The 23731-nt window shown below is 50.1% G+C and overlaps 1 protein-coding gene across 3 annotated transcripts in view; it reads left to right on the top strand.

Moving 5' to 3' along the window:
- The window catches only part of FUBP3 (far upstream element binding protein 3), a 49697-nt gene that overhangs the window by 16319 nt on the left and 9647 nt on the right, over positions 1-23731 (top strand). For 2 of the 3 annotated variants that reach the window (XM_061433844.1, XM_061433846.1), the window contains 10 exons: positions 7053-7086; positions 9443-9492; positions 9828-9899; positions 11289-11346; positions 13360-13522; positions 14332-14430; positions 17041-17145; positions 18147-18249; positions 19263-19363; positions 21596-21737. In XM_061433844.1, coding sequence (XP_061289828.1) covers positions 7053-7086; positions 9443-9492; positions 9828-9899; positions 11289-11346; positions 13360-13522; positions 14332-14430; positions 17041-17145; positions 18147-18249; positions 19263-19363; positions 21596-21737 — 927 coding nt within the window. The remainder of the gene's footprint in view (positions 1-7052; positions 7087-9442; positions 9493-9827; positions 9900-11288; positions 11347-13359; positions 13523-14331; positions 14431-17040; positions 17146-18146; positions 18250-19262; positions 19364-21595; positions 21738-23731) is intronic. The other variant, XM_061433845.1, reaches the window with a different exon arrangement.

Genomic DNA, 23731 nt, shown 5'->3' on the forward strand with positions numbered 1-23731 from the left:
TTCTAAGGATCACAGTCTCACTATTTGTGAGGTAAAAGCTTAGAAAAGCAGAGACGACCAACAGGCAGGAATCCTGGCACTTTTTTCTTAGCCATAAAGATTTCCCGGGACTTTGCAGTTTTTTTGTTTGTTTGGTTTGGCTCGGAAATTTTTTGACAGAAGTTCAGCAGATCGCTTCAGCAGTGTGAACTTGCTAACTTTCCTGTGGAGCCGGGTTCTTTGACCTTTAGGAGGTTAAAGTGCAGTCCCCTAGAGGTTTTTTGGAGGTGTTACTTGGGTCTGTTTAAAAGTACTGCAACTGATAAGTCAACCAGAAAGAACTTTAGCTTAGGGCTAATTCGGGACTCTGGGATATGCAAGCTCATGTATGAACGGGAAGATTTTCAACAGTGCTAGGCAGTGAAACAGAAAGAAAGATTTGTTCCTGATGCGGAAAGCAATCTGGGGTCCTTGTGTTCCAAGGCAGTTTGGAGGTGTCCGTCAGACTGCCGGTTTAGGAGCCACTTGGAACCCAAGAGCTTCATGCCCAGCTTCCAGGGCTGGCCTCGGTCCGTGGCCTGGGAAGCGCAGCACTCTGCTGTCCTCCAGCTTCAGGTCAGGTCCTTTAAACTCTGAACATCTTCTGTCGTGGCACCCACGCTTTCTCACGGTCTTTGAGGTGTGCCTACCGATTCGGGAAGGGCCCCGCAGGTCTCCGTGTGACAGCGTTCCCATCTAGTACCTTCTTCAGGCTTCCATTGGACTCACAGAACCAGTTCCATCTCTGGTCTAAGAGTCGTGGCCGCTTCTGGTAACTGGGGGCCCAGCCCTCCCAAACGTGACCACCACCTCCTGCCCTCTAGGCTGGCTCCCCCGTTCTGTGCTCTGGCCGCCTCCTCACAGGTCTTCTCTTTGCCTAGCTGACTCCTCAGTCTTGGAGCGGCTGTGGCTTCCTCCTAGAGTCCTGTCTTCCTCGTCTTCTATGATTCTGTCCAGTGTCCCACTCCGGCGCCGCCTCACCTCTTTGGTTCCCCCAGCCCTCCTGGTCACCCCGCCCCATTCTCACACGCCTGCCTCGGGAGGGGGTCAGAGACAGCGCTCCGCCCTCACCTTTGCCCTCAACTTTGACAGCAGGTCGCCTGTCCTCTTCCTGGGGCTCGTCCTGTATGCATTCTTTAGGAGGCAGAGACTGTCGCCTCCTGCTCCTTCCAGATTCCGCTTGCCATGGTCAGAGAGATGGTTTCTTGATTTCCCTTGCTCGCTCCTGCAGTGAGTAAACGCTCCATGTCCAAGTTCTCCCTCTGCGCATCCTGTGATGAGCATGTAGGAAATTTTGTGAAGAGTAAGCTCCAAATTTAAGAGAAGAGAACTAGGTAAGTGATTTAGAAGTGCAGATTTCAGTTTAATCTACATCAGAAGTTGGCAAACTTTTTCTCAGGTTTGTAGGCCGTAGGGTCTCTGCCCCACTCACTGAGCTCTGCCATTGGCACTCGGAAGCACTTGGACCGCTCCTAAAGAAGTGAGCGGGACCGTGTCCCCTAACTGGTTGTTTACAAGAACGGGAAGCCGGCCCTCCTCCGGCCAGCCTTGTCGAATAATTAACTCCAACACTTGCTTAATCCTCAGTTAGGAAGGGGTGCGGGGGATCCCCCTCCCTAGTTTCCTTAAACCTCCCTGTCTCAGATTCCCCTATCCGACTCCTGACTGCCAGAGAAAGCAGGTGATTGCTGGCATTTCTGTGGAGCTGTTGACAGATGGACGAGACACCCCTCCCACTGTCTCCTCCGTGTTTCCAGGGGCAACGAGAGCATCTTACCCAGGTTTTTACCCTGGGAGAGATTTAGGTCCTCACGTCCCTGTGAGCTTTTTAGTTGAATCAAAAAGACCACACTGTCCCTGTCTCTTCTGTGAAGAGTGGCACCAGAATTAGAACCTGGGGTAAGTAAAGAGCTGTTCCCGCCATTGCAAGGGGCGGGGCTGGGGGGGTGTCACACTAGAGATTTTGAAAATATGCCTTTGGTAGGTAAACCTCTGGTACTTTTGTAAGACCATTTTAGATTCACCACCATTTCTGTTCCTCGTGTGGTATGAAGGAAGGAGAGTTTTTAGGTGCGCTGCCAAATGAATCATTTACGGGAAGATTGGAAGGGGTGTGTGTGTGTGTGGTCCTTTCCAAGTTTCATTTCAGCACTGGTGGCATAAGGCAAGGAGAAGGAGGAAAAAACAGTGAGGAGGAAAGATTGTTTGAGGTCCCAGGCTTTTCAGAGAGAGAAGAGGGCTGAGAGGTGCCTGTGCTTGGGAGTGGTGAGGGCCGGTTCTTGCAGCCGCCTGGCTGGTGTGTCTAGACCCCTGCCCCTGCTCCTCAGGGTGGAGCCGTCTACTTTGCACAGACAGGAACATGTACCTCGGAGCTGCTGCTATTTTCCCCACGTCAGGGGGGTCATAGTGGATGCTGCAGGTGTGAAGAGCGGAGACTAAAACTTGGTTCCTAAGAGTCGCAGGGGAAGAAATCAGGGGTGTTAAGTAGTAGTCTTCAGGCCGAGGTGTGTGACGTCTGCCCGGGGTGGACGGGCTCACGGATCCTCCTCCAGCTCTTGCACCTCTGTGCACCCTCTGCCGGATGGGTCTCTGAGAATCGTGTCTGCTGGGGACTCCACGTGGGACCTTCCCCTTTCCACACCCTTTCTAACAGCACCCTTCTTTACTTTGTGGTGGCTCATCACCAGGAGAGGCAAAGTCCTCAAACACCTCAAAAGGGGTGAGTCTGTGGGCCTTCCCTGGCGGTCCAGTGTTTAAGAATCCACCTGCCAGTGCAAGGGACGTGGATTCCATGTTTCCATCAGAACTAGTCATTGCACACTTACTAAAACATGTGTGTAACTGTGTTAATAAAAAAGTTTATTAAATACATATCCCAAATATGTATACATATATGGTCCCTTCTGTTTTCTATTTCATTTTTTAATAAAGTTGGTTGTGCCCCCCTAAACTGGTTTCATTACTACTGGATGAAATGGAAATAAGCCATAGTGCTGTAAATAAGCATCGCACACTTATTTTTCCTCTTAATTTTTCTCCAGAGAGCCCTGGCGGGGCACTGGCTCTGGGGAGGGGCGCAGGCGCACGCCTCACACCTCTGTGCCCTGGAGACGAGGGTAGCGGCCGCTCGTCGTGCGCCGTCTGCTGTCCTCACCAGACTCTCAGCTGGTGTGTTTGTGGCTGTGTGGGCCTTCGTTGTTGTGCTCGGGCTGTCTGGCTGCAGAGAGCAGGGGCTCGTCTCCAGTGGCCGTGCCCGCGCGTCCCGTTGTGGTGGCATTTCTTGTGGCTCGCGGGCTCTAGAGCTCGGGCTCAGTAGTCCTGGCACACAGGCTTAGTTGCCCCAAGGCACGTGAAATCTTCCTGGATCAGGGATCAAACCTATGTCAGCCGCATTAGCAGGCAGATTCTTAACCGCTGAACCACCAGGGAAGGTGGAACTCTAAACTTCTTGAAGGCAAATATGACCTTGCTCACCATTTTGTGCCCAGGACCCAGTGTGGCACCCGATACCCGAAAGGTGGTACAGGGGTCACCTGGGCATAGGCATTCACTCACCTGTGCCCTTTGCTGAGGCACCTCCATCAGTCAGATGAGACTGGTGGTAACAGCCTCTGCCTCCCAGGGCACTTGTAGGACTGAATGGGCTTGTATCCGTGAGGCACCTAGAGAAGCACCCTCGGAGACTAGTGCTGGGCCTTTCCCATCACGGGGCATATTCAGCTGCAGCTGAGAGTGATATTATTGAGATAAACTGGATTTACATTCACTTTTAAAAAAAGATAATAATTTGCCAAATTAGTAGCAGGTTACTTGCCTAGGGACTCTCAGCTGAATTTAGCCTGTCAGTGTGTTGTGGGCCCTGGGGCATGAGCTGCTGCATTAGAACACAGGAAGCCTTTGTGTTGTCCTTGGGAGAAGAGCTTTTTAAAGCTGCTTTGAAAACTGCAGAAGTGGCCGCAGCTAACTGCTGGTGTGGCTGACACTGGTCAGAGTCGCGGAGTCGGGAATCCAAGCCCGGGCGCAGGATTGCATTCTGAGGCTGAAGAGGAAGGTTTGGTTGATTTATCTTGCCAGTCACTGCAGCACTGTGGGCATGTCCTCCCTGACCTGCCCTCTCACCCGCCCCGGGTCCGCTGCTCTGCGTGCGTGTTTTCGGTGTTACAAGCGATGCCGGGCACTGGGCCCCTAGGGCTATTTTGAGGTGGGGCTTGGGGATCTAACCATTAAGATTGTGTGTACTATAAAGCCGGGTGTATTCCCCAGTGGTATTTTGTTAGCATTTTTATGGAGCGGGTCGGGGGTTGGGGGTGAATGGAGACTATTTTTCCTCCTCTCTAAGGTGAAAAAAATGTGTCCAGTGCCTTATTTTTTTCAAAGATCATGACTGAAATTGGCGGCGGACGACTCTCCAGAAAGGAGTTCTCGTATTGTTTTTTCTCATGGATGCTTCTCTGGGAAGCTTATCTTTGCATTGCCCAGATGGCCTCCCACTGTACAGCATGCAGGATAAGTGAGAGCCGCACCTGTGTGTGTGCCTGCACACATGTGCCAGGAAGTCTGGAGGCCAGGTGAACCGTGGTTGACCAGCATGTGCCATTAAGAGGAAGTAGGACTGATTTTATTCAGCATTTTTCCTTTTTTTACAGTAAAATGACTATAATTGTTAAATCGAGCTTGTTCGACGTCCCCATATGCCTCCCTCGTCTGACCCTGTTCATCCTGAAGATGAAGAAAAGCCCCCCCATTTGTTTGCCATATGAGTGTGGCCAGTGTCCCTTATCTAACTGCTGGCTTTTATTTTTAGGCACCAAATGGGAATGTTTCAGAAGGGAGTGAAACTTTAAATCACACTTTTTCCTCCTTGAGCTCTGGCATTTGCGTGGAGGAGAGAGATGATCCATGCTGTTAAATAAGAATTCAGCAACTTAAAGGGTTGGGTGTGGATGTGAATTTGATTTCACTCTTCAGTGGGGGGCTCCCAGCAGCCCGTCTGTTGGTGGGATGACAGTGTGTGCCCTCGTATTTTCCATCTCTCTAAGCACCTCCACTTGTCGCCAGAGCAGTTTGCTGTCAGAAATGATACGGTGTGCGTGACATCCGTGACACATACTTTGCCAACAAAAAGGAATTTCCTTTTTTTGATGAGAACAAAATTTCAAATGGCTTTTGACCAGGAGCCCTCCGAACGTCCTCGTGAATCTCATGAAGTCCTCTGTGGCAGTGTCACCCTCACTGTGCTGCCGCTTTTCTAGCTGAAGTGTCGGGAGACCATCAGCCTTGTGACATCTCTCACCAGATAGCGCGGCAGACCCTGAGCCAAGGTCCGGCCACGTGGCCCCAAGCAGGGACTAGTCCCCATTCTTCAGTGTTTGCATCATTTCAAGACATTTCAGTTTCTTTGTCCTCACTGGTTACTTTACCCCTAAGAGAAGGAGTTCCGACCGTGAGCAGGGATGCTGAGCATGACCCTTAAATAGGAACAGGTGACCAGACTCAGCGGCACTGTGTCTTGGACCTTCTCCTCCCGTGTGTTGTCTTCCCGCCTGCTGCCTTTGCTGTGGGTGATCCTCTCTCACAGCGTCCAGGGCCTGAGTGGGTGACGAGGACTCCTCTCGAGCTGGTGCTTGTCCGCTTTTCACACGGAATGGGAATCGTGGACGCGGCCTGTGCGGAGTGAGGGCATTTGTCATATTCAGACTGGAAGCACAAAAAGAAAATGTTTAAGAGTCGATAAAAAACAATGCTGTTATCTCTGAGATGAGGAGGGTAATAGTGTATAAGGTCAGTGTTTTGGCTGTAGACCGTTATTGTGCCATTGATCAAGGAGAAATATGGTATTGACTCAGTAGCTTTGTGTACTTTTTTGCTGTGTGTTTCTCCAGGCTTTCTCCTCTCCTTTTAAAACATCATGATCTGGTTTCTTTTCCTTGATTGTTTTATGACCAGCTCCTCTGCGGTCCGAGAATGACAGAGTTAAGTTCAAGCAGAAAGAAGAGCTGTTGGAGCCCTAGATTTCAGATGTCAGACGTGTCCCTCTTTGTTCTGAGGCTGATGTGATTGATTCTTCCCCACTTAGCGTGTATCTGTCCTTCTTAAAACTTTGCCGGGAGACATAGTTTTGAATGCTCTTGTTAGCATTTTGTAAGATTCATTCAGTTCCTTGTGATGCACTTGGGATTTATACTTTTTCATTGTCTGTTGACTGTGTTTCCTGGGCTGCATTTTCCAAAGAGAAATACCGCAGATTCATTTTTTGCTGATGGCTGGTGGAGACACTCATCAGTAGCTGAAAGAGGAGAAATGAACAAAAAGCATAGCTGAAGTGGCGTTGCAGGAGTGTAACTGCAGACTTGGTTTTCATAATTAGAGCCTGTTGGGCATTGTCGTCTCTGTGAAATGGGCTTGAAAGACAGTTGCTGACTCCTAGCGTCCGTGGCGTCCAGACTGCGAGGGTGGCTCACCGAAGAGGCCCGAGAAGGGAGGAGGCCAGCTCCTCATTCCTCTCCTTGAGATGCTTATGCTCTTGGGAGGGTAGGCAGCGTCGGGGGTGATGCCCCGTGGCGTGGCCAGCAGGAACATATGTGCACGTTCTTAGCGACTGCAGCTGCCACGGAGCAGTCCTTGACAATGCTTCTGAACTAGGAGGTTAAATCTTCTCATTTGTTTTAAAAAGGGAAAGAAGGGACCTGGCCATCTTTACATTGAGTTTGGATCCCAAGCGGGAGGGAGGTAGGAGGTGAGAGGGATTTAGCAAGCAGGATTTTCTCCCAGGCTGCTCAGCATGTGGACACACAGATCAATTTCTTATCCTGCGTTCAGCTGGACACTGGGTTAGAGACTGTTGATCACGACATCCCCTCCTGTTTCATATCATGTAACGCATTCATTTCAGCCACTGAGCCTAAATTACTGTTTGCTTTCTTTCTGCCGCTCTTTTTTTTCCCCCTCTGAAATGGTAAGAAGTCGTGTAAGGATGAAGTTAGTTTATCCGTGCTAATGCTTTGATTTTTCTTTTCTCTTTCTCTTTGCCACAGTAGGTAACCAGTTAGGGGCCTTGGTACATCAAAGGTAAGCAGTGGGTTATGTTTTATTATTTATTGATCATTTCTAATTGTTTATTGATCCACCATCTGTACTAGAGTGTTAGAAAGTCAGAGGTTGAGAGTGTGAAAAACCATGGGCTAGATTTCTTTTTAAGACTCAACTTTTTTTGTAGCCCTTTCCAAGACAGTGTAAGCTGAAGGGATAAACTGATACTTGGTATTAAAAATCAACCATTATTGTAAAACTGAACTTAAAAGACTTCTGGGATGTTGGAGCTGTTCTTTCTGCCCACATATGTTGAATTTAAAAGTAGAGAATGTGAAAATTGTCCTCCTGATTTGATGGTTTTCCCCGTGTTCTGTGAATCATTCACCTCTTTGCTTGAAAAAAGCCATGCTAAAGAAGTGTGACTTGACTAGGCTTTCCCAAGATGAAGCTCATGTTGCTCCGGGAGTCAGGGCCCAGGATGTGGGAGCCTGGGTGCCCCCCCCCCCCCCGCACTAGTCAGAAGCCTCACCCCAGAACCTTGGATGGGTGCTCCGTTGATTTCCCTTCCTCAGTTTCCCCCCACCACTTTCCCATCAACGTTGAGGATTTAGAGAGATACAGAGACCTCTGGGCTTTAAAAAGGCCAATCTGTAAGACAGGATATTTGTGGTCACAATGTTACCCTTCTAAAAGAACAAAATATACAGGAAAACCACAGGGGAGGGCTTCCCTTCCCTAAGGGGTGAAATTGTATGCTGCATGTTGTTACTGTAGCATATTATCCTTAACCTTCAGCCTTAGTGATACAGTTAAGAGCCTCTTTATTCTCTGCATGTTTGGGAGTTTCTAGACATCACCAGGCACTATCCCAGTGACTTTTTTGTTGTTTCTTTATTTGCTTCGTTTGCTTGTTTTTTTGTTTTTTTTTTTTTAATGAATTGAAATACAGTCATGTAACTGAGGTTGTGTTAGGATCACAACTTTCCTATGAAGCCATAGTTCGTCAGGATTTTACTTTGCAAAGCTTTACTTTACTTTGTACCTTAGAGCAGTTTCAGCGTTGGGTTTGTAATAAGGCCTTGTCTTCCCAAAAGCCCAGGGCAGCTCATCTTAACTACATTTTTCCCTCAGAGAGAGTCTGCTAAAATTGTTCTGCGAGCCGAGGAGCTGCCTGAGTTTTTGAGTGGGGCTGGTGCTGAACACCTTCTAGGACATTCCCCAGGACTGTCTCCCAAGAGTAGACAGCTCTGTGCTGCATGCGCAGGCAGCGGCCTGGTGGCTTCGCGTCCGGGAGCATGGTTACCCTTCACCACCACCAGGGGACGTCCCAGCAGGGCCCTGGGTCTCTCGTCCAGTAGACCCTTCAGGCCAGCTGAGGCCTGCCTGGCATTGGCGTTTACAGTCTTACTGCTGAGGAAGCCAGGATTCACGTGTCCCCAGAGATGTAGAGAACCCTCGTGCATGTGTAGCATGAGGATGAAGGCACGAGAAGCCGGTGGGCTGCAGCGGCGGCGCTGTTCATGCCGCTGCGTCTCTAAGTGCTGCGCTTTCCCTGAGCATACGCGCTGGATCCCGTGCTTTACGTGATGGGTAAAGATCCAGCTGTGTGAGGGAGGTTTGAAAGTGCTGGCTTTTTTTTTTTTTCTTTTAAACTACTTGCATTTAGTTTTCCTCCTAAGGTGAATGTTTAGATTTAATTGCTTTCTGGGGTGTTGGGCAAATTGGATATTGTCCACAACACACTATATGGCAAAATTCGAAGAGTTGTTTGAAAGAACCAGTGCAGCGGTTGTTGTTTTTTTTTTTTTAAAGGCACATAATGGATGGGGTAGCATTTAACAGAAGTCCCTTGCGGAATAAGCAAGGTAATCATTCTGTACTGGTCAGCACCAGTTAGGCCTCAGCAGGACACTGGTTCCATTTGGGACGTCTCATCCCAAGAGGCAGATAAATTAGAGGGTGGCCGGAAAGCAGTAAAAAGATGGGGAAACAAGGACTGTTGACAAGTAGCTGTCTCTCTTCATCTGGGAGACCAGAATCGAAGGCTAAGCACACCCCACGCCTCAGAGGACCTTCAGGTGTTCAGCATTGCTGAGGGTAACTGTAGAAAGAAAAGTCAGTTGTTAGTGGAGCTGATGGTTTCATGAAAGAGGTTTTTTGCTCTGACATAGGGAAAGGGGAGGCTTGGGTCTTTGCAAGAAGTGATTGATCAAAAGGGTCTTTAGGGGGACCGCCTTTGCAGATGGTTGTAGACTTGTTGGCCATGTTGGCATGATTTATTTGACGCCTCTATCCACTTAAGATTGCCAATATGGGAAGTTTGGGGAGCCGAAAATGATTGCAGAATTCTTTATTCTATGTATTTTTCCAAAATGTTCTCTGTTGTTTTTAGGGCAGTAATAACAGAAGAATTCAAAGTGCCTGATAAAATGGTTGGATTTAGTAAGTACCCACGTCATCTCCTCTTTCCCTGATTCCTGTCCCTCGTGTTCCCTGTAACCCCCTTCGCGTGTCTGTCACCTGTAGTAGAGTGCTTTGCACACTGCGTTCTCCAGAGCCCCGAAGCGGGCTCCACACTGGGTGCTGGGCCGTGGGCTCCCCGCTGACGTCAGCTGGGGTACCTGTCTTGTCTGCTGTGTTTCACGCACAAGTCCTGTGGCTCGCTGGTTTGCTGTGCCGTGAGCCGAGTATAAATGTTTGTTGAATTAATGAAGTCGTCCGTGCAGGGTTAGCTGTGGAGTAAGGGGCGCATCCTCACCCGGTTTCATTTGTTTCAGTTATCGGCCGGGGAGGTGAGCAGATCTCGCGGATTCAAGCAGAATCTGGTTGCAAAATTCAGATTGCGTCAGGTAAGGGCTGCTTTTTTCATAGATCTCAGTGTGGTAAAAACCAGACTTCATTATAAAGTCAGATGTAGTACCTCTGCCTGTTGCTTAGGAGTCTATAGGGGCTTGGTAAGTATACGCGATGGCTGTTTTCCCTGCAGTGGAGCTGGCCTCCCAGATGAGAACCAGAAAAACCAGAGCAGAAGCAGGTCCCGGCGAAGCCGCCCATCTGGCATCTGGGGAGACAGACCCTCTGCGGCTCTGGGCCCAGTGTGGTCCCTCCCGAGCACCTGCTGGTCCCGGACCTCTGTTTTCTGCACCAGAATGTGATGCCAGGCAGAGTGGGGCCTGGGGGAGTGCTGCTGTGGCTCTGGGCTCACTGCGGGGGTCTGCTCACCACTGCCCTGGAGTCGATGGTCCCTGCCCTTCGTGGAAAGGGGCCGGCCAGAGGCTCTGGCTCTGTGAGCACGTGTGAAGCTCAGCTCAGGACCTTCCCCACGTGAGATGGAGAGACACAAACAGGAAGAAGAGTTGTTACTTTGATTTATAATTTCATCATCTGAGTTCGACCACTTTCCACAGCAGAGGACAGGATTTAGAGGACATTTGACGACAGACATGTTTGTTATTTTAAAAGATACTTCTACCGTGTCTTGAAGGCAGTTGCTGCTGTTAGCCATTTGTCTTTCATTTTTTGAATATGAATTTTCAGAGGCAGGTTTTTGTTGTTGTTGTCTGTTTGTTTTTAATTGGAGGAAAACTGCTTTACAATGTTGTGTTGGTTTCTGCCATCCATCACCATGGATCAGCCATAGATGTACACATGTCCCCTCCCCCTCGAACCCCTCTCCCGAGGCAGTTTTTATTTTAGGAACAGAATAAGGGTCCTGTGTGGTGTTGCAAAGTAAGGTTTTTTTTCCCCTCATCAAATGGCCCAGCACCAATTCCGCATGGATGTCACTGTTCCCTTGCAATATTTGTGCGATTACTGGTAACAACTCTGCCATGCATACCATTAAAGCCCACACGGTGCCTCGGAGCTGCCGGCAGGTGCCCTTAAACTTCCCTGCAGGTGGACAAACTGAGGAGCAGTGGGTTCAGTGACTCTGGCACTTACTAGCACACTCGTGGGGCAGGTACGAAGCTGAGGCTGGTAATTAGGACCAACGCAGAGCCCACGGCTGTGTCCTTCCCACTGCCCCCTGCAGGACTTGTTTTTATTTGGAGAATCCAGGCTGGAGCTCCTAGCTTCATACTCTCTCCACAAGCGGGAGCAGACTGTTTTTCTGGGAGCCGGGGCTTCTGTGGGGCTGGTGTAGGAACCAGCCTGAGAGACAGTCTCTGCACAGAGGCAAAGGCGCATGGTTGCCTGATGCCCACCAACACACCTCGTCTTCTTGATTCTTCTTGTAGAGAGTTCTGGGATTCCAGAGAGGCCCTGTGTACTTACCGGAACCCCAGAAAGTATTGAGTAAGTTTATTTTATTTACTTTCTCCTTTTCACTCTTCTTCCTCCGTCCCCAGCCGGGGAGAAATGGAAGGGCAGAATTGCTACTGAATACTGTCGATCTGTACTGCAGTCTGGCCGCGAAACACAGATGCTTCCTCAGGGAAGGATCTGGGAGGCTGCCACGCCAGGGGAGTTGTTCTGTTATTTTAAACACATAAGGTATCACCGATTTTTTTTCAAACCCTACAGAATTTCTCACAGCTGTCATAACACCTACTTCCTAAAGCAGGTCCTCCAGAGTGTCCGTTCACCCTGCCTGAATGCTCTCATTAACTCACTTCTTCCTTGTTAATAACCTCCTTTACCTGAGCAGGTTTGGATCAGTTAAGCCTCTCTCACTTTGGGAAGCGTTGAGAAGCCTGGCATCACGTCTCTTGCCTGGGGCTGGTCCCGTCGCCCTTCTGCTATCTGTGAACCCAATGAGTCCACTCTCTTGGTGCCCATTGCCCCACTCAGAGGGCCCTGTGGACCAACCAGAGGGGGTTTTGCCTCTTGGGGCCCTTAGAGCAGCCTTGGGACAAGCCTCACTCTCGTACATGCATGCCCAGAGGCCTGTACCACATGCGAGCCTCCTAAGTCCCAGAACCTCCTGGGAAGGGGGAGGTGCTCACCCCAAGTCTGCTCCGTCTCCTCTTTCCATCTACCAAGCAGCGTCGCGTCGGGGGACAGGGGTGCCGAGATTATGTCTGGCTCAGTAGGTAGGGCTGTTTTATTGTTTCCCTTTCTCAGGGAGTCTAGATGAGTTTAAATTCTCTTGTTCTGCTGTAACATCGCAAGCAGTGAACCAGAATAAACACCACTGGCAGGTGTGCATTAGAGGGCAGGCAGGACGCTTTTGCTGGAGTCCAGGCGTTTTTCTTCCAACGCAGGTCAATCTAGTGCACAGGCAAAATACTAAAAGGCTGCTGTAACTGAGAAGATGCCCACGGCTGGCTCTACACAGAGGCTCAGGACTGCAGCGGGCAGCATCCATTTCCTGCTGTTCGCCTTCTTCCTCCTCTTCTAAACATTCCTGCTTCCTGTTCTGCCCAAGCAGTCAAGGCAGCAGGGTTATAACTTGAGTAGAAAACCTTTTTTTTTTTTTTGCTTCAGTGCACAGTCCAGCCAGCCTGTTCAGTAGCTATTAAAGGAACCACAAAATAGATCATACGTGGTGATTCAAAGAACAAACACTGCAAATAACAGCCAGGGGAGATTCTGGTGCAGAAAAGGAGGTTGGCCCGACAGAGGACCTCAGTAGGCTGGGTTGTACTACTTCACCAGTACAATTTTCCTCCCCCCGTCTCCAGGTACATCAGCATAAAATTCCAGGGGAATGCAGGCTTTTGACCATTGAAAAAGCCCCAAGAAGGTGTACATGGCCATGCAGTTGCACCAAGGCCCTGCCTCCTTTTCTTCCCCACCCTTGAAACTGAGCTAGTGACTCCTAGCCCTAGCTGAAAAGTCACCCAAGCAGTCTGGTTGGTTATGGAGAAGAAATTCCGAGTTTGAGGATTCAGATGACGACTACTAACCCTTGCTTTCTTTCTTTCATCCTGTCTTTCTCCTTGCTTTCTCCTCTGCCCTTATTTAACCACCGTCCGTTGAGCGTGTGCTCTGTGAGGAGGGTTGTGCTGGACTGGGGCGCAGAGAGACGCAGGGGGATCAAAGGTAGGCTCTGCCACCAAGGCCGCTGACATTCGAATAGGAGACAGGCGTGTGTGTGGCATGCACACGAGACACGAGGGCAAGCGGAGGGCAGACGTGGAGGGGCTGTGGCGGGACGTTGCTCTTGTGGTGCGTGTTGCTTTCAACTTCAGCCCAGTAGCCTGGCGGATGGCAGAGCCCTCCCGGGTAGTGGGGGCAACAGCTGGAGTTGGCTGGAGGGCAGCCTTGACCCCTTCTTGTGTTTCCCGGGTGCTGTTTGTCCCTTCCTGGGCGCCCGGAGCGTTCACTTAACCACTGGTTCTCTTGTGGTTCTTCTCCCTCCCAAAGACAAGCCAAACGGCTCCTGGGGCAGATCGTGGACCGCTGTCGGAACGGACCCGGCTTTCACAATGATGTTGACGGCAACAGCACGGTCCAGGAGATTCCCATCCCAGCGTCGAAAGTGGGTCTGGTCATCGGCAAAGGCGGGGAGACGATAAAGCAGTTGCAGGTGCGTGACCCCCGGCCAAGCAGCACTTCAGCAGGCCTCCACTTCCTTCGTCTTCCCAGCTCGGGAGGTTTGGTCATGGCTCTGGCTTGCCCGAGCTGGGCTGGCTGTGCATCACGGCGCAGGGCTCCCCCCGAACCTCTGCCCAGGGGCTTCCACACTTCTGAACATTTACTGTGGCCAGGCTTGATGCCAGCTGTGACACCAAGGCCTGGGGTCCCCCTGAACAGGCAGCACCCACTGTGGCAGTGAAGCCCTGTAGAGACTCAGATGAAGACCCTGTGTCCAGAGCTGGCAGCACTCCTGCTCATCAGCTGTCAGGCCATAGATGCAGCCGTGTACTTTGCTAAGGCTCAGGGTCCTCGTCTGTAAGAGCAGGGAGGCGCTGCCCTCACTGTTGTCGTGAACTGAAGTAGTACCCGTTATCTTTATTTATGTGGGACCCTGAGCGAGGTGCCCACTACTGCGTAAATGCTTCATGAACTGCTCTGAGCTCCAGATTCCCTCATCTGAGACATGTGGGGCCAGGCGTGCTTTAGGATTTAACACCCCCAGCAAGTTCCAGGGCTGCACCGCGTAATCAGATAGAGATTTCCACGGCTGAGCATAGTCACAGTCACTGAGAGGAGGACTAGAAGGATGCTTCCGTGAGTTTGAGTTCGTTTTGCTGCCAGATTTCATTAGGAACAAGCTCTTATTTCAGGGCTCAGGGCCTTTGAAGTTGCAGGTCGGAGTTGTGGCTTATGTGCTGTCTCAGAGCCCAGTTCTCGGAGGCAGAAGGCTTTCTGCTGAGGACCCATGTGCCCCCACAGGAGCGGACCGGTGTGAAGATGGTCATGATTCAGGACGGCCCATTGCCCACAGGAGCAGACAAGCCCCTTCGCATCACCGGAGACCCGTTTAAAGTTCAGGTAGGAGAGAAACCGTGGGTCAGGCAGGTCCCAGGTGTGGTGGCATCACTTGGTGGTATGCTTGTTGTGTTTTTGTCATTTGGGAAATCATAAGGGGGGTGGTCCTTGATTTAAGGTAAGCTATGTTCTCACTCCAAGTTTGAGGGTGAAGAGAACTGGGTCATTCTGCCCTGTACCAGGGCTGCTGGACACATGTGGCTGTTGGAATCGTTCATATTAAATAAAAAATGAGTCCTTTATTTACACAGGCCGTGTTTCAAGTGCTCAGAGCCAGCTCAGAGGCTGCGGCAGGGGCAACGCATGCAGAGCTTGTCCACAGCACAGACAGTTTTGTTGGCTGAGGCAACTCTGATCCGATGCAGTTTCTGGTGCTGACCTGTAGTCAGCTCAGGTGCAGGCTCCCTGTGGCTTTTATTTGTTCCCTCAACCCATTTCAACAAGACAGCTGGCTGAGGTGGGAGGTGACTAAAAAGATGCCTGGACCACGGAAGGCACGTGCATGCCATCATCGCAGGCGCCCCATGTGCCTCCGAGGATCGCCCCCAGTGCTGAAAGTGGGCAGGGGCTCAGGTCTCAGTCACCCAGGGGCTCTGCCCTCCAGCTCTGTGACTGTTGGCAGGAGTGGGCATGGGCGCGCGTCTGTCCCCGAGAGACATGAACGCTCATTTTTCTGCCAGCCTTCGCTGCACTTTGAATCTCTCCAGAGCAATACATCTTGGAGAGCCAGCCTGGCAGCAACAGCTCTCCTCTGTAGGGGCTCTGGGGCTTCGAGCTGGCCAAGGCTACCAGTCTCTGACAAAAGGTTTCCCCTAGTTCTTAACATGGTCATTCAGCTGAGCTCAGATGATAGTCCCTGGTAGATATCATCTGATAATACTTTTTTCTGGTCAAGGTCTTCATATAAAACAATGATTTGAAAACAGGATTGAGGTGATTATGGTGGCTGCTCTGCTTAGGTTCCGGTCAGCAACACGGCCCTTCACACCCTGCCTTCACTCAGCCCCGTCAGGTCCCCCAGAGTTTCTAGCCTCTTTAAATGTAGAAGGACTGTATCTAACCCTTCTGCACTTGGCTCATCCAGTCCAGCCTGTGGCCTCCACTGCTGTGCGTCGTAGAGCTCTTTGGATGGAGGGAAGAACTGGCTGGACAGGAGAAAAGCCACCTCCCAGAAAACCTCCACTCTTTCCTTCGCTAGTGGAACATTTGGCTTTTGTCTTTTGTAGAAAAGATACCTGGGCAGAGAGCTTATTTCATTGATGAATTTGCAGGAAAATTATTATAATGGAAAGTTTTTAGTATTTATTTTTTAATTTTAAAACTTTATTTTTTTATTTGGGTGAAGCTGTCTGCTGTATTTAGGGTAAACTGTTCTTTGGGTTTGGTTTTTTCTTTTAATTTTCCAAATTTTTTATTATGAAAAACTGCAAATATAAAAGTTGAAAAGATGGTGTAATCAACATCTGAATACCCTCAACCTGCTTATACCATTTATGTGTGTGTGTATTTTTTATTTTTTTGCTTTACCATTTGTGAGTAAATGGCAGGTACCATGTAACTTTTCTGGGCTTCCCAGGTGGCTCAGTGGTAAAGAACCCCCCCACCAACGCACGAGATGAGGATTCAACCCCTGGGTTGGGAAGATCCTCTAGAGACGAAAGATGGCACCCCAGTTCCAATATTCTTGCCTAAAAAATTCCATGGAGAGAGGAGCCTGGCAGGCTACAAGTCCATGGGGTTGCCAAGAGTCAGACGCAACTGAGCACACGCATATGACATTTTACCTCTAAATCCTGCAGTATGTATCTCCTAAGAGTAAAGCGTCCTTTTTTATTATAAAGCGGCCTAGGAAAATAATAGTAGTACCATGACATCATCTTACAGTCAGTCCGTATTTCGATTTCTCCAAATGTCCTCGGACATTGCTGTTTTGGTTTTTCTTGTTGTTTGATTTGATTTTTTCAGAACTCTGACCCTTTCTGGGTTCCCACAAGACCTTGATTTGTTACATGTGGTTGCTCCTTCGCCCCAGCTCCACTGGGACTGGTACTGGCCCGGGTGGGATGGACTGACTCAGGGACCTCCGGGGGGAGAGGACCCTGGATGTGCCTTAGAGATGGTCAGGTGTGGGGCGTGGGCTTGCCAGTTGGGAGGAGACACTCGAGCTCTGCGAGCCGGCAGGTACTTGCAGGCTCCCAGGCTGACCTCTTCCCTTGACCTCCCCAGAACTTCTCTGCTGAGAAAGCTACCCCACAGTCAGAGCTCTCAGATACACCCTCTCCCCACAAGAAAGAGATGGCATACTGGAACATAGTGGGACGACCGTAATCGAGTTCTGACCCAGCCCAAGTGTGCTGACCCACTTGCGGCTGTAGCAGACAGTGAACCCTTGTCTGTGTGGACACTTGAGATTTTATATGCACGCCATGCTGCTCGGCAGCAGCCTGCCCCTGTCCCAGGTAACAGTAATAATCATACAACACAGTGAGTTCTCCCACAGCTGAGCACCTTCTGAGGCTTTGAGCCCAGCGTAAGAGGGTTTAATCTTTCACCTGGGGTCATGTGTTTTTTCAGGATTGTTTTCCTTAATGCCTTTTATCTGTGTTTATGCAGCAAGCGAGAGAAATGGTCTTAGAAATCATCCGAGAGAAAGACCAAGCTGACTTTCGAGGTGTGCGCGGTGATTTCAGCTCTCGAATGGGAGGAGGCAGTATAGAGGTATGCTTGAGTTACAGGTTAGTAGGCAAGCTTAAGGTTGAAGGTCATGTTCTATTAGCATTCAACCTTGAGCAAGTTATTTAACGCCTATCTCATCTGCAAAACCCGACAAGTATGCTTGCTTCCCTGGGGGTGTATGGAACGAGTGTCAGGTGTAGTGAGGGATGCCAGCTGCGTGCATTTCAGGGACTGGGGTCTTTCCCCCTGGCTTGGGGTTGTGCTTCAAAGCTTACCCCACTGCCCAGATAAAGACCAAAGTCCAGGTTTTCGCGGTGACCTGTGTTGTGATGGTATCTAACCGCTAAACCTATTTTGCTGATGAGGTGGAATGGGATTGTAATATATCCTTGATGTTGCTACAGCATGAGTGGATCTTGCAAACATGATGCTTGATAAACTCAGCCCAAATGCAGAAGGTCAGATATCATATGGTTCCACCTACATGAAGCGTTAGACTAGGCAGAGAGACAGAAAATAGAATAGAGGTTACCAGGGCAGTGTGGTTTCACAGATACTGACTGCTTATTGGGGTGATGAAAAGGCTTGGGGCATAGGCGTCGGACACTGTGATGGGGTTTAGTGCCATTGAAACGCCGCGTTTACATCGGTTAAGGTGATAAGCACTGTGTTACGTGTGTTACCACAAAAGAGTGAAGGACCATGTACCAATGTGTGTGGTGCATTTATGCTTATTTCATAGAATTTGGAAGATAAAGTTTTAATCTTAAATATTTTTTAAACTCTTTATCAGGTTTATTCTTGCTTTACTTCATTTTTGTAACTATTTTTGATCAAGTCTCATACCTGCTAGATGCATTTAATGGACAGGAATACAGTCATCAACCACAACATTTTTCCTAAGAGGAAAAAAAATATGCTTTATGTATCATTTCCAGGAATATGTTGTAATAAAAATGGTATGCATACACACTTACACCAGACTTGCAGAAAAGACAGGTTTGCAGGGAAATGCTGATGAGGTTTTGTTTCTCTGTGCTCAGGTGTCTGTGCCTAGGTTTGCTGTCGGGATTGTAATAGGAAGAAACGGGGAAATGATCAAAAAGATCCAGAACGATGCCGGTGTGAGAATTCAGTTCAAACCAGGTTGGTTTTGATGATTCTCGAAATCTTCAGCATTATGAAGAAGTAGAGAACACCTCACAGAACAAGGACTTTGTTTTGTTAGCCCACTGTGTGTTCTTTGCTCTCTCTCACCTTTTCTCTCGTTAGCAACGTTCTGTTACCAGATTTCCAATCCAGTTTCTCCTCCGGCCCTCATTTCTTTCTGTGGATTTGCTGGCAGGGTCACCCTTCATGTACCAGAACACGCTAGCCCAGGAGTGTCCAGGCCTTTTTCTTTTTTTCTTTAAGGGAGTGGGGTTCAACATTAGCATTTCCAGCTTTTAATTTGCCAATTAAAGATTTAAAAGCAAACACCTTATTTTTTATTTCATAACATTAAAGATAAAACCATTTAAAAAAAATCTTGGCCTTCCCTGGTGGTCTAGTGGTTAAGGCTCTGTGCAGGGGGTCCCAGGTTCTATCCCTGGTCAGGGAACTAAGATCACACAGAGCCCCGTGGCATGGCCAAAAAAAAAAAAATCTTAAGGACAGTTCTTTAAGTGTTACAAATTTACTTTTATGAGCAAAATTATCTACAGTGTCTTTATTTTCCTCATCGCATGAGGAAAATCTTTGGAAAATATTGCCATAGCTCAAGTCTATTTTCAAGTTTAGTTTCTGTAACTTTTTTTTTTAACATTTATTTATCTGGCTGTGCTGTGTCTTAGTTGCGGCATATGAGATCCATTTCCCTGACCGGGGATCCAGCCTGGGCCCTCCGCACTGGGAGCATGGAGCCCTAACCACTGGACCACCAGGGAAGTTCTGTGATGCCCCTTTTAAATGGCTGTAATTGCGTAATGAGGTTTGACAGAGACCGTGCAGAAAGACGTAGCTGTACATGTTTCCCTGCCTATAATGTGTCCTAAATGTAGAGGTGTGTTCTTATCTTCCCTTCAGTGGTGGTAGGAACACTGACTGCAAATCAGATTGATGTTTGTTTCCTTCTGAAGCAGGGCTTTTCCTAATCCCATCTCTCCCATCTTGTTCCACAGATGACGGTATTAGTCCGGAGAGAGCTGCACAGGTGATGGGACCCCCGGATCGATGCCAGCATGCAGCACATGTCATCAGCGAGCTTATTCTTACAGCACAGGTGGGTCTGGCTCTCCAGAGTTCTCCTGTCTCACCCTGGAGAAGCAGCCTGGAGCAGTCGCCCCCCTCTCAAGTCCCATTTCTAAAAACCAGTACTCTCGTCAGTTACCTCCCTCCAGGATTATAGCCAGTGGTTTCTCTCCGTCTGTCTTTTAACTGCCTTCATTTTATTTTTTCCCTGCCAGTTTATTATTCTTCTACCTGTTTATTATTGCAGAATCTAGATTGTCTTCACAAAAGTAAGTTCCTGACTGTTTAAGCTACTTGGAGGATTCACAGTGTAGCTGGCCAGGTTTCGAACAGTTGGGCACACCTATTATAAGACAAGTCAAATCTACTCTTAGCTTTAGAAGGCACTTCGTGATCTGCCAGGATTTTAAAGCTGTCTTCAGGCACCAGAGTCCATGCTCATATTCACATTTCTCTGGAATGAGAGCGGGCTCGTGTGACACCTTCCCCCCTGTGTTACACACTGCTCTGGGGAGCTACTATAGCTGGTGGTCGGCTGTCATGTCATGTCCCCCAGGTTTGTAGGAAAAGTCAGAGCAGTAGGAGCTGAAGAAAGAAGCAAGAGGTTAGAAGCCATCACCCCAGCTCTACCGTCTTTCATGTGGCCTTTGGCAGCCTAGCCATTGAGCCCCTCTGGGTATAGTTTTCTCAGCAGCAAGCCAGGGAGGTTGTTTGTACCTGGTGGTACACCCCACATGGTCCCGAGTCATCTGGGGGTATACCTGCTGAGGTTACAGATTTATGGACCACCCCCCACACCCGCCCCGCCCCAGATTCCTGAATCAGAATATCCAGGAGTGGCTTGGGCTTCACCCATAGTCCCCAGGCAGTTCTTAGGATGAGGCAGGTTCAGAGAACAGTCACGGATTCCTTTCTGACATCCTTCTTCGTGGTAAGAACTGATGATCCCGGAACTGCGAAACTGTGAGATGAGGAGGAGACAGCCTTGTCTCCCAGAGCCCGAGGCGTACCCCTTTTAGCAAGTCAGCTGTGTGTGTGTGTTCTCACGTAGATCCCTAAATCACCTTGTTTGCTGGTCGTCTGTCGCTCATAAAAGCAGAGTGCCGCAGGAGGCATTCGTCAGTTCGGCTTCCTGCTGGTCTAGATTCCAGGTAGACATTCAGTTCACTCTTGGCCGACGGCATCCGGTTCCCTTACTCTGCACTGTGTCACGGGTCTGTCGAGCTGCCCCTTCCCTGAAGGAGCTCTCAGCTCCACCGGGTTTGCCATCAACATTGAAAAGGTTTTCAGGGCTGCCGCTCCTGAGTGCCTCACAGGATAGAGGCCAGAAGGGCTGCTTCGCCCTGGAGAGAAGGGGGTCTTCCTCTCTTGGCCGCCGGATGTGGGCCTTCTATCTGCTGGGTGAACGGTGAGAGCCCCTGCAGCCCCAGACACGGGCGGGTATGCCTGGCTTCCCCTCCGTCTTTTGAGGAGTGAGATAACCAGTTTTGGTTGGTTTGCTCTTGTTTTTAATCCTTTTATTCCTTTTGCTGGTTGGATTGCAAGGTGCCGAGCTTTAGCCGACTCTTTGTGACCTCCATGGGCTGTAGCCCGCCAGGCTTCTCTGTCCATGGGGCTTTCCAGGCAAGAATACTGGAGTGGGTTGCCATTTCCTCCTCCAGGGGACCTTCCCACCCCAGGGACTGAACCAGCATCTCTTGGTTCTCCTGCATTGGCAGGCAGGTTCTTTACCACTCGCGCCACCTGGAATTGCAAGGTATTCTGATTCTCAGAGCAGTGTCTGAAGTGTTCTTTATAGCAACCTTGTCGGGGGAGGGCCCGAAGTCACGCTTGCCACTCACGTGTCACTTTCAAAAGCCCACACGTAGCTCTTCAGCGTCTAATATCAGGCTTCTGGTAGGCTCAGCACTGAGAAAACCAGCTCCTGATGCCTGTAGACTGGGGCCCAGTGATTAAAACTCCCGGGATCAGGGCACTGGGTTTCAGACTTCAGAATTTATACCTGACTGCCTGTTTTAGTTGGGTGTGTTTGTGCTGTTTATGTAACCACGTGATTTGTCTGCACACATCTCCGTGAATGTTCCTGTGATTTGTGTTAATTCTGGTTTTAAAAGAGCACTTCAGAATCTGAAATGTGGGAGAGGTGCTCAGGTCCTAATGTGTGGCTTTGATTGCATCCTGTCACTTAGCCTCCTCCCCAGAGAGGAAAACTAATCCTGGAGGCAGCGGCAGAAACGTCACTTGAGCTCCGCTTCCTTCCCAGGAAAGAGACGGCTTCGGAGGCCTGGCGGTGGCCAGGGGGAGAGGCCGCGGCCGTGGCGACTGGAGCGTGGGGACCCCTGGCGGCATCCAGGAGGTGACCTACACTGTGCCGGCCGACAAGTGCGGCCTCGTCATCGGCAAAGGTAAGCCGTGCTGTGAGGGGTTGGCGCTCCCCCTCTGGCAGCTTGGCCTGAAGGCAGACAGGCCACACGTCCAGTACCTCCGAAGCACGAGGTTCACACCGTTTTCTACACTTGACCAAAGGGGCCAGGCGCAAGGCTGCCGCGGCCTTCCAAGGCACCCCCCTTGCCTGGGCCTTCTCATGAGCCAGGGCACAGCGAGTACTTCATCCCCGTGTGGAAACAGATGTTATACAAGGGAGACCGGCTGCCTGTTGAAGCAGCCTGGGTTGCTGGAAATGCACAGGTGAGGGGCCCCTGAGTGTTTGTCAGTGGACTGATTGGGGATTAACTCACTTCCAGGGAGCTTGGAGGAAGCATTCAGATCATTTCCGCAAGCGAAGAGTGCGTTCCTTTTTGCCTCACTGGATGTGGGTGTTTGGTCTGCACTGACACGACACGTGGGAAAGGCTTTATCTTTTCAGCGCGTTCACCGCAAGTGACAGACACCCTGTGGAGGGAGACACACCTTGACTTGTCAGTTGTTTCTAGGTGTTTTAGAGAACATTGGGTCAGAAGCCCTTGTTACTGGCTAAATGTGGCTCCTTCCTTCAGTGAAAAGCAAGGGAGAGGGCAGACCGGTTTCTGGGCCATCTGAGCTGGCAAGAAAGGCTGCTGAGAGCAGGTCTGGGGCCTGAAGCAGTAGGCCCGGCTTCTCCACCCTCTAAGCAGAGCCCTGAGCTGGCAGGAGACTTGTTCAGCGTCGGGCTTTCTGTTTGCTTCTCAGTTCATTCCTTTTGTATGTATTTGACAACATATGGAAGATAAAAATACCATTTTCTCCCAGAGTTTCCCCAATTTCTGTGATCACCAGGCATCTTGTAGCTGTTGGAGGGGTGCTGGCATCCCACGGAACACGGCCCGGGGACATCTTCACCCCCAGAAAGCTGAGGCTGCTGTGGCCAGTGCCCCCGAGCCGGCCTTCGGTCGTCTCCCAGAGTCTGTTCTGGGCCCCGCTCTCGGACGCTGTGTGTTTTATGCTCTTTTAAAACGTTTTATCTCCTGTATCTGTGCTGTCACTTGGTTATTAGCCTCTCAGAGGTGGGAGGAGTGACGTGAGTTTGTTCTGATTTTCTGGCAGGGCGTATTCATGCTGGGAGGTGTTCAGTGGACATTGTTAGCTGCCCAAATGCTGCGATCATTCAGACATGTGACCCAGACTGTCAGCTGGCCTTCTGCCATGACGTTAAGTCCAGCTGACGCCTTGGAGTTCGAGAGTCAGATATAGGTTTTTCTGTGCTTTTCGAGAACCGTCATGTCAATGAAGGTTTCACGGAAAGTGTCTTTTCCAAAGCTGGCGGAACCTTGCTGCCGGTGCTGTGACAGTTGCTTGTAGTCAGTGACGCCTCGGCGCTCACAGGACGGCCTCTCTGTCCTCTGTCCTCTATAAGGTCCTCCTGAGCGATCCCCAGAGGAAGGAGGCGGCAGAATGCAGCAGTCACAGACGCTGTGCCCTGCCGCTCCAGGAGCAGCCTCAGGAAGCCAGGATGTATTTCACTGGGGCAGGAGCTGGGGTCTTTCTGTAACTCCCCCCCTGCAAGGGCTGGGTCTGAGGTCTTCCTGTTTTCTTGGGAAAGGCGCCAGGGTGAGGGGCGCCACACGCAGGCAGGCCTGCTCCCACCCCCCACCCCCCACCCCCCACGACAGCCCTTGGACAGACGCTGCGCCTCCCTGGGCCCCTGCTGGATTTCCATGATAAATACAGCAATGGTGACAGATAGTGTGGCCAGCCCTGCTCTTGTCAGCCAGGCCTTTTAGCAGGTTTGATTAATTGCTTTACGATTTCACGTCCGGCCGGGGGGCCACTGGTGGGTCGCTTCTGCCCCCCATCAGGTGGAAGAATGGAGCAGGCTGCTGAATGTGCCTGGAGACAGCCACCATGTGCCAAGCTGGTGACCTCATTTTGCAGGAAGATGAACTTAAATTAACTCCTTCCGGCCCCTCGCAGTTTTTCAGTG

This window comes from Bos javanicus, chromosome 11 (genome assembly GCF_032452875.1).
Source record: "Bos javanicus breed banteng chromosome 11, ARS-OSU_banteng_1.0, whole genome shotgun sequence".
In the NCBI taxonomy this organism is placed as follows: domain Eukaryota; kingdom Metazoa; phylum Chordata; class Mammalia; order Artiodactyla; family Bovidae; genus Bos; species Bos javanicus.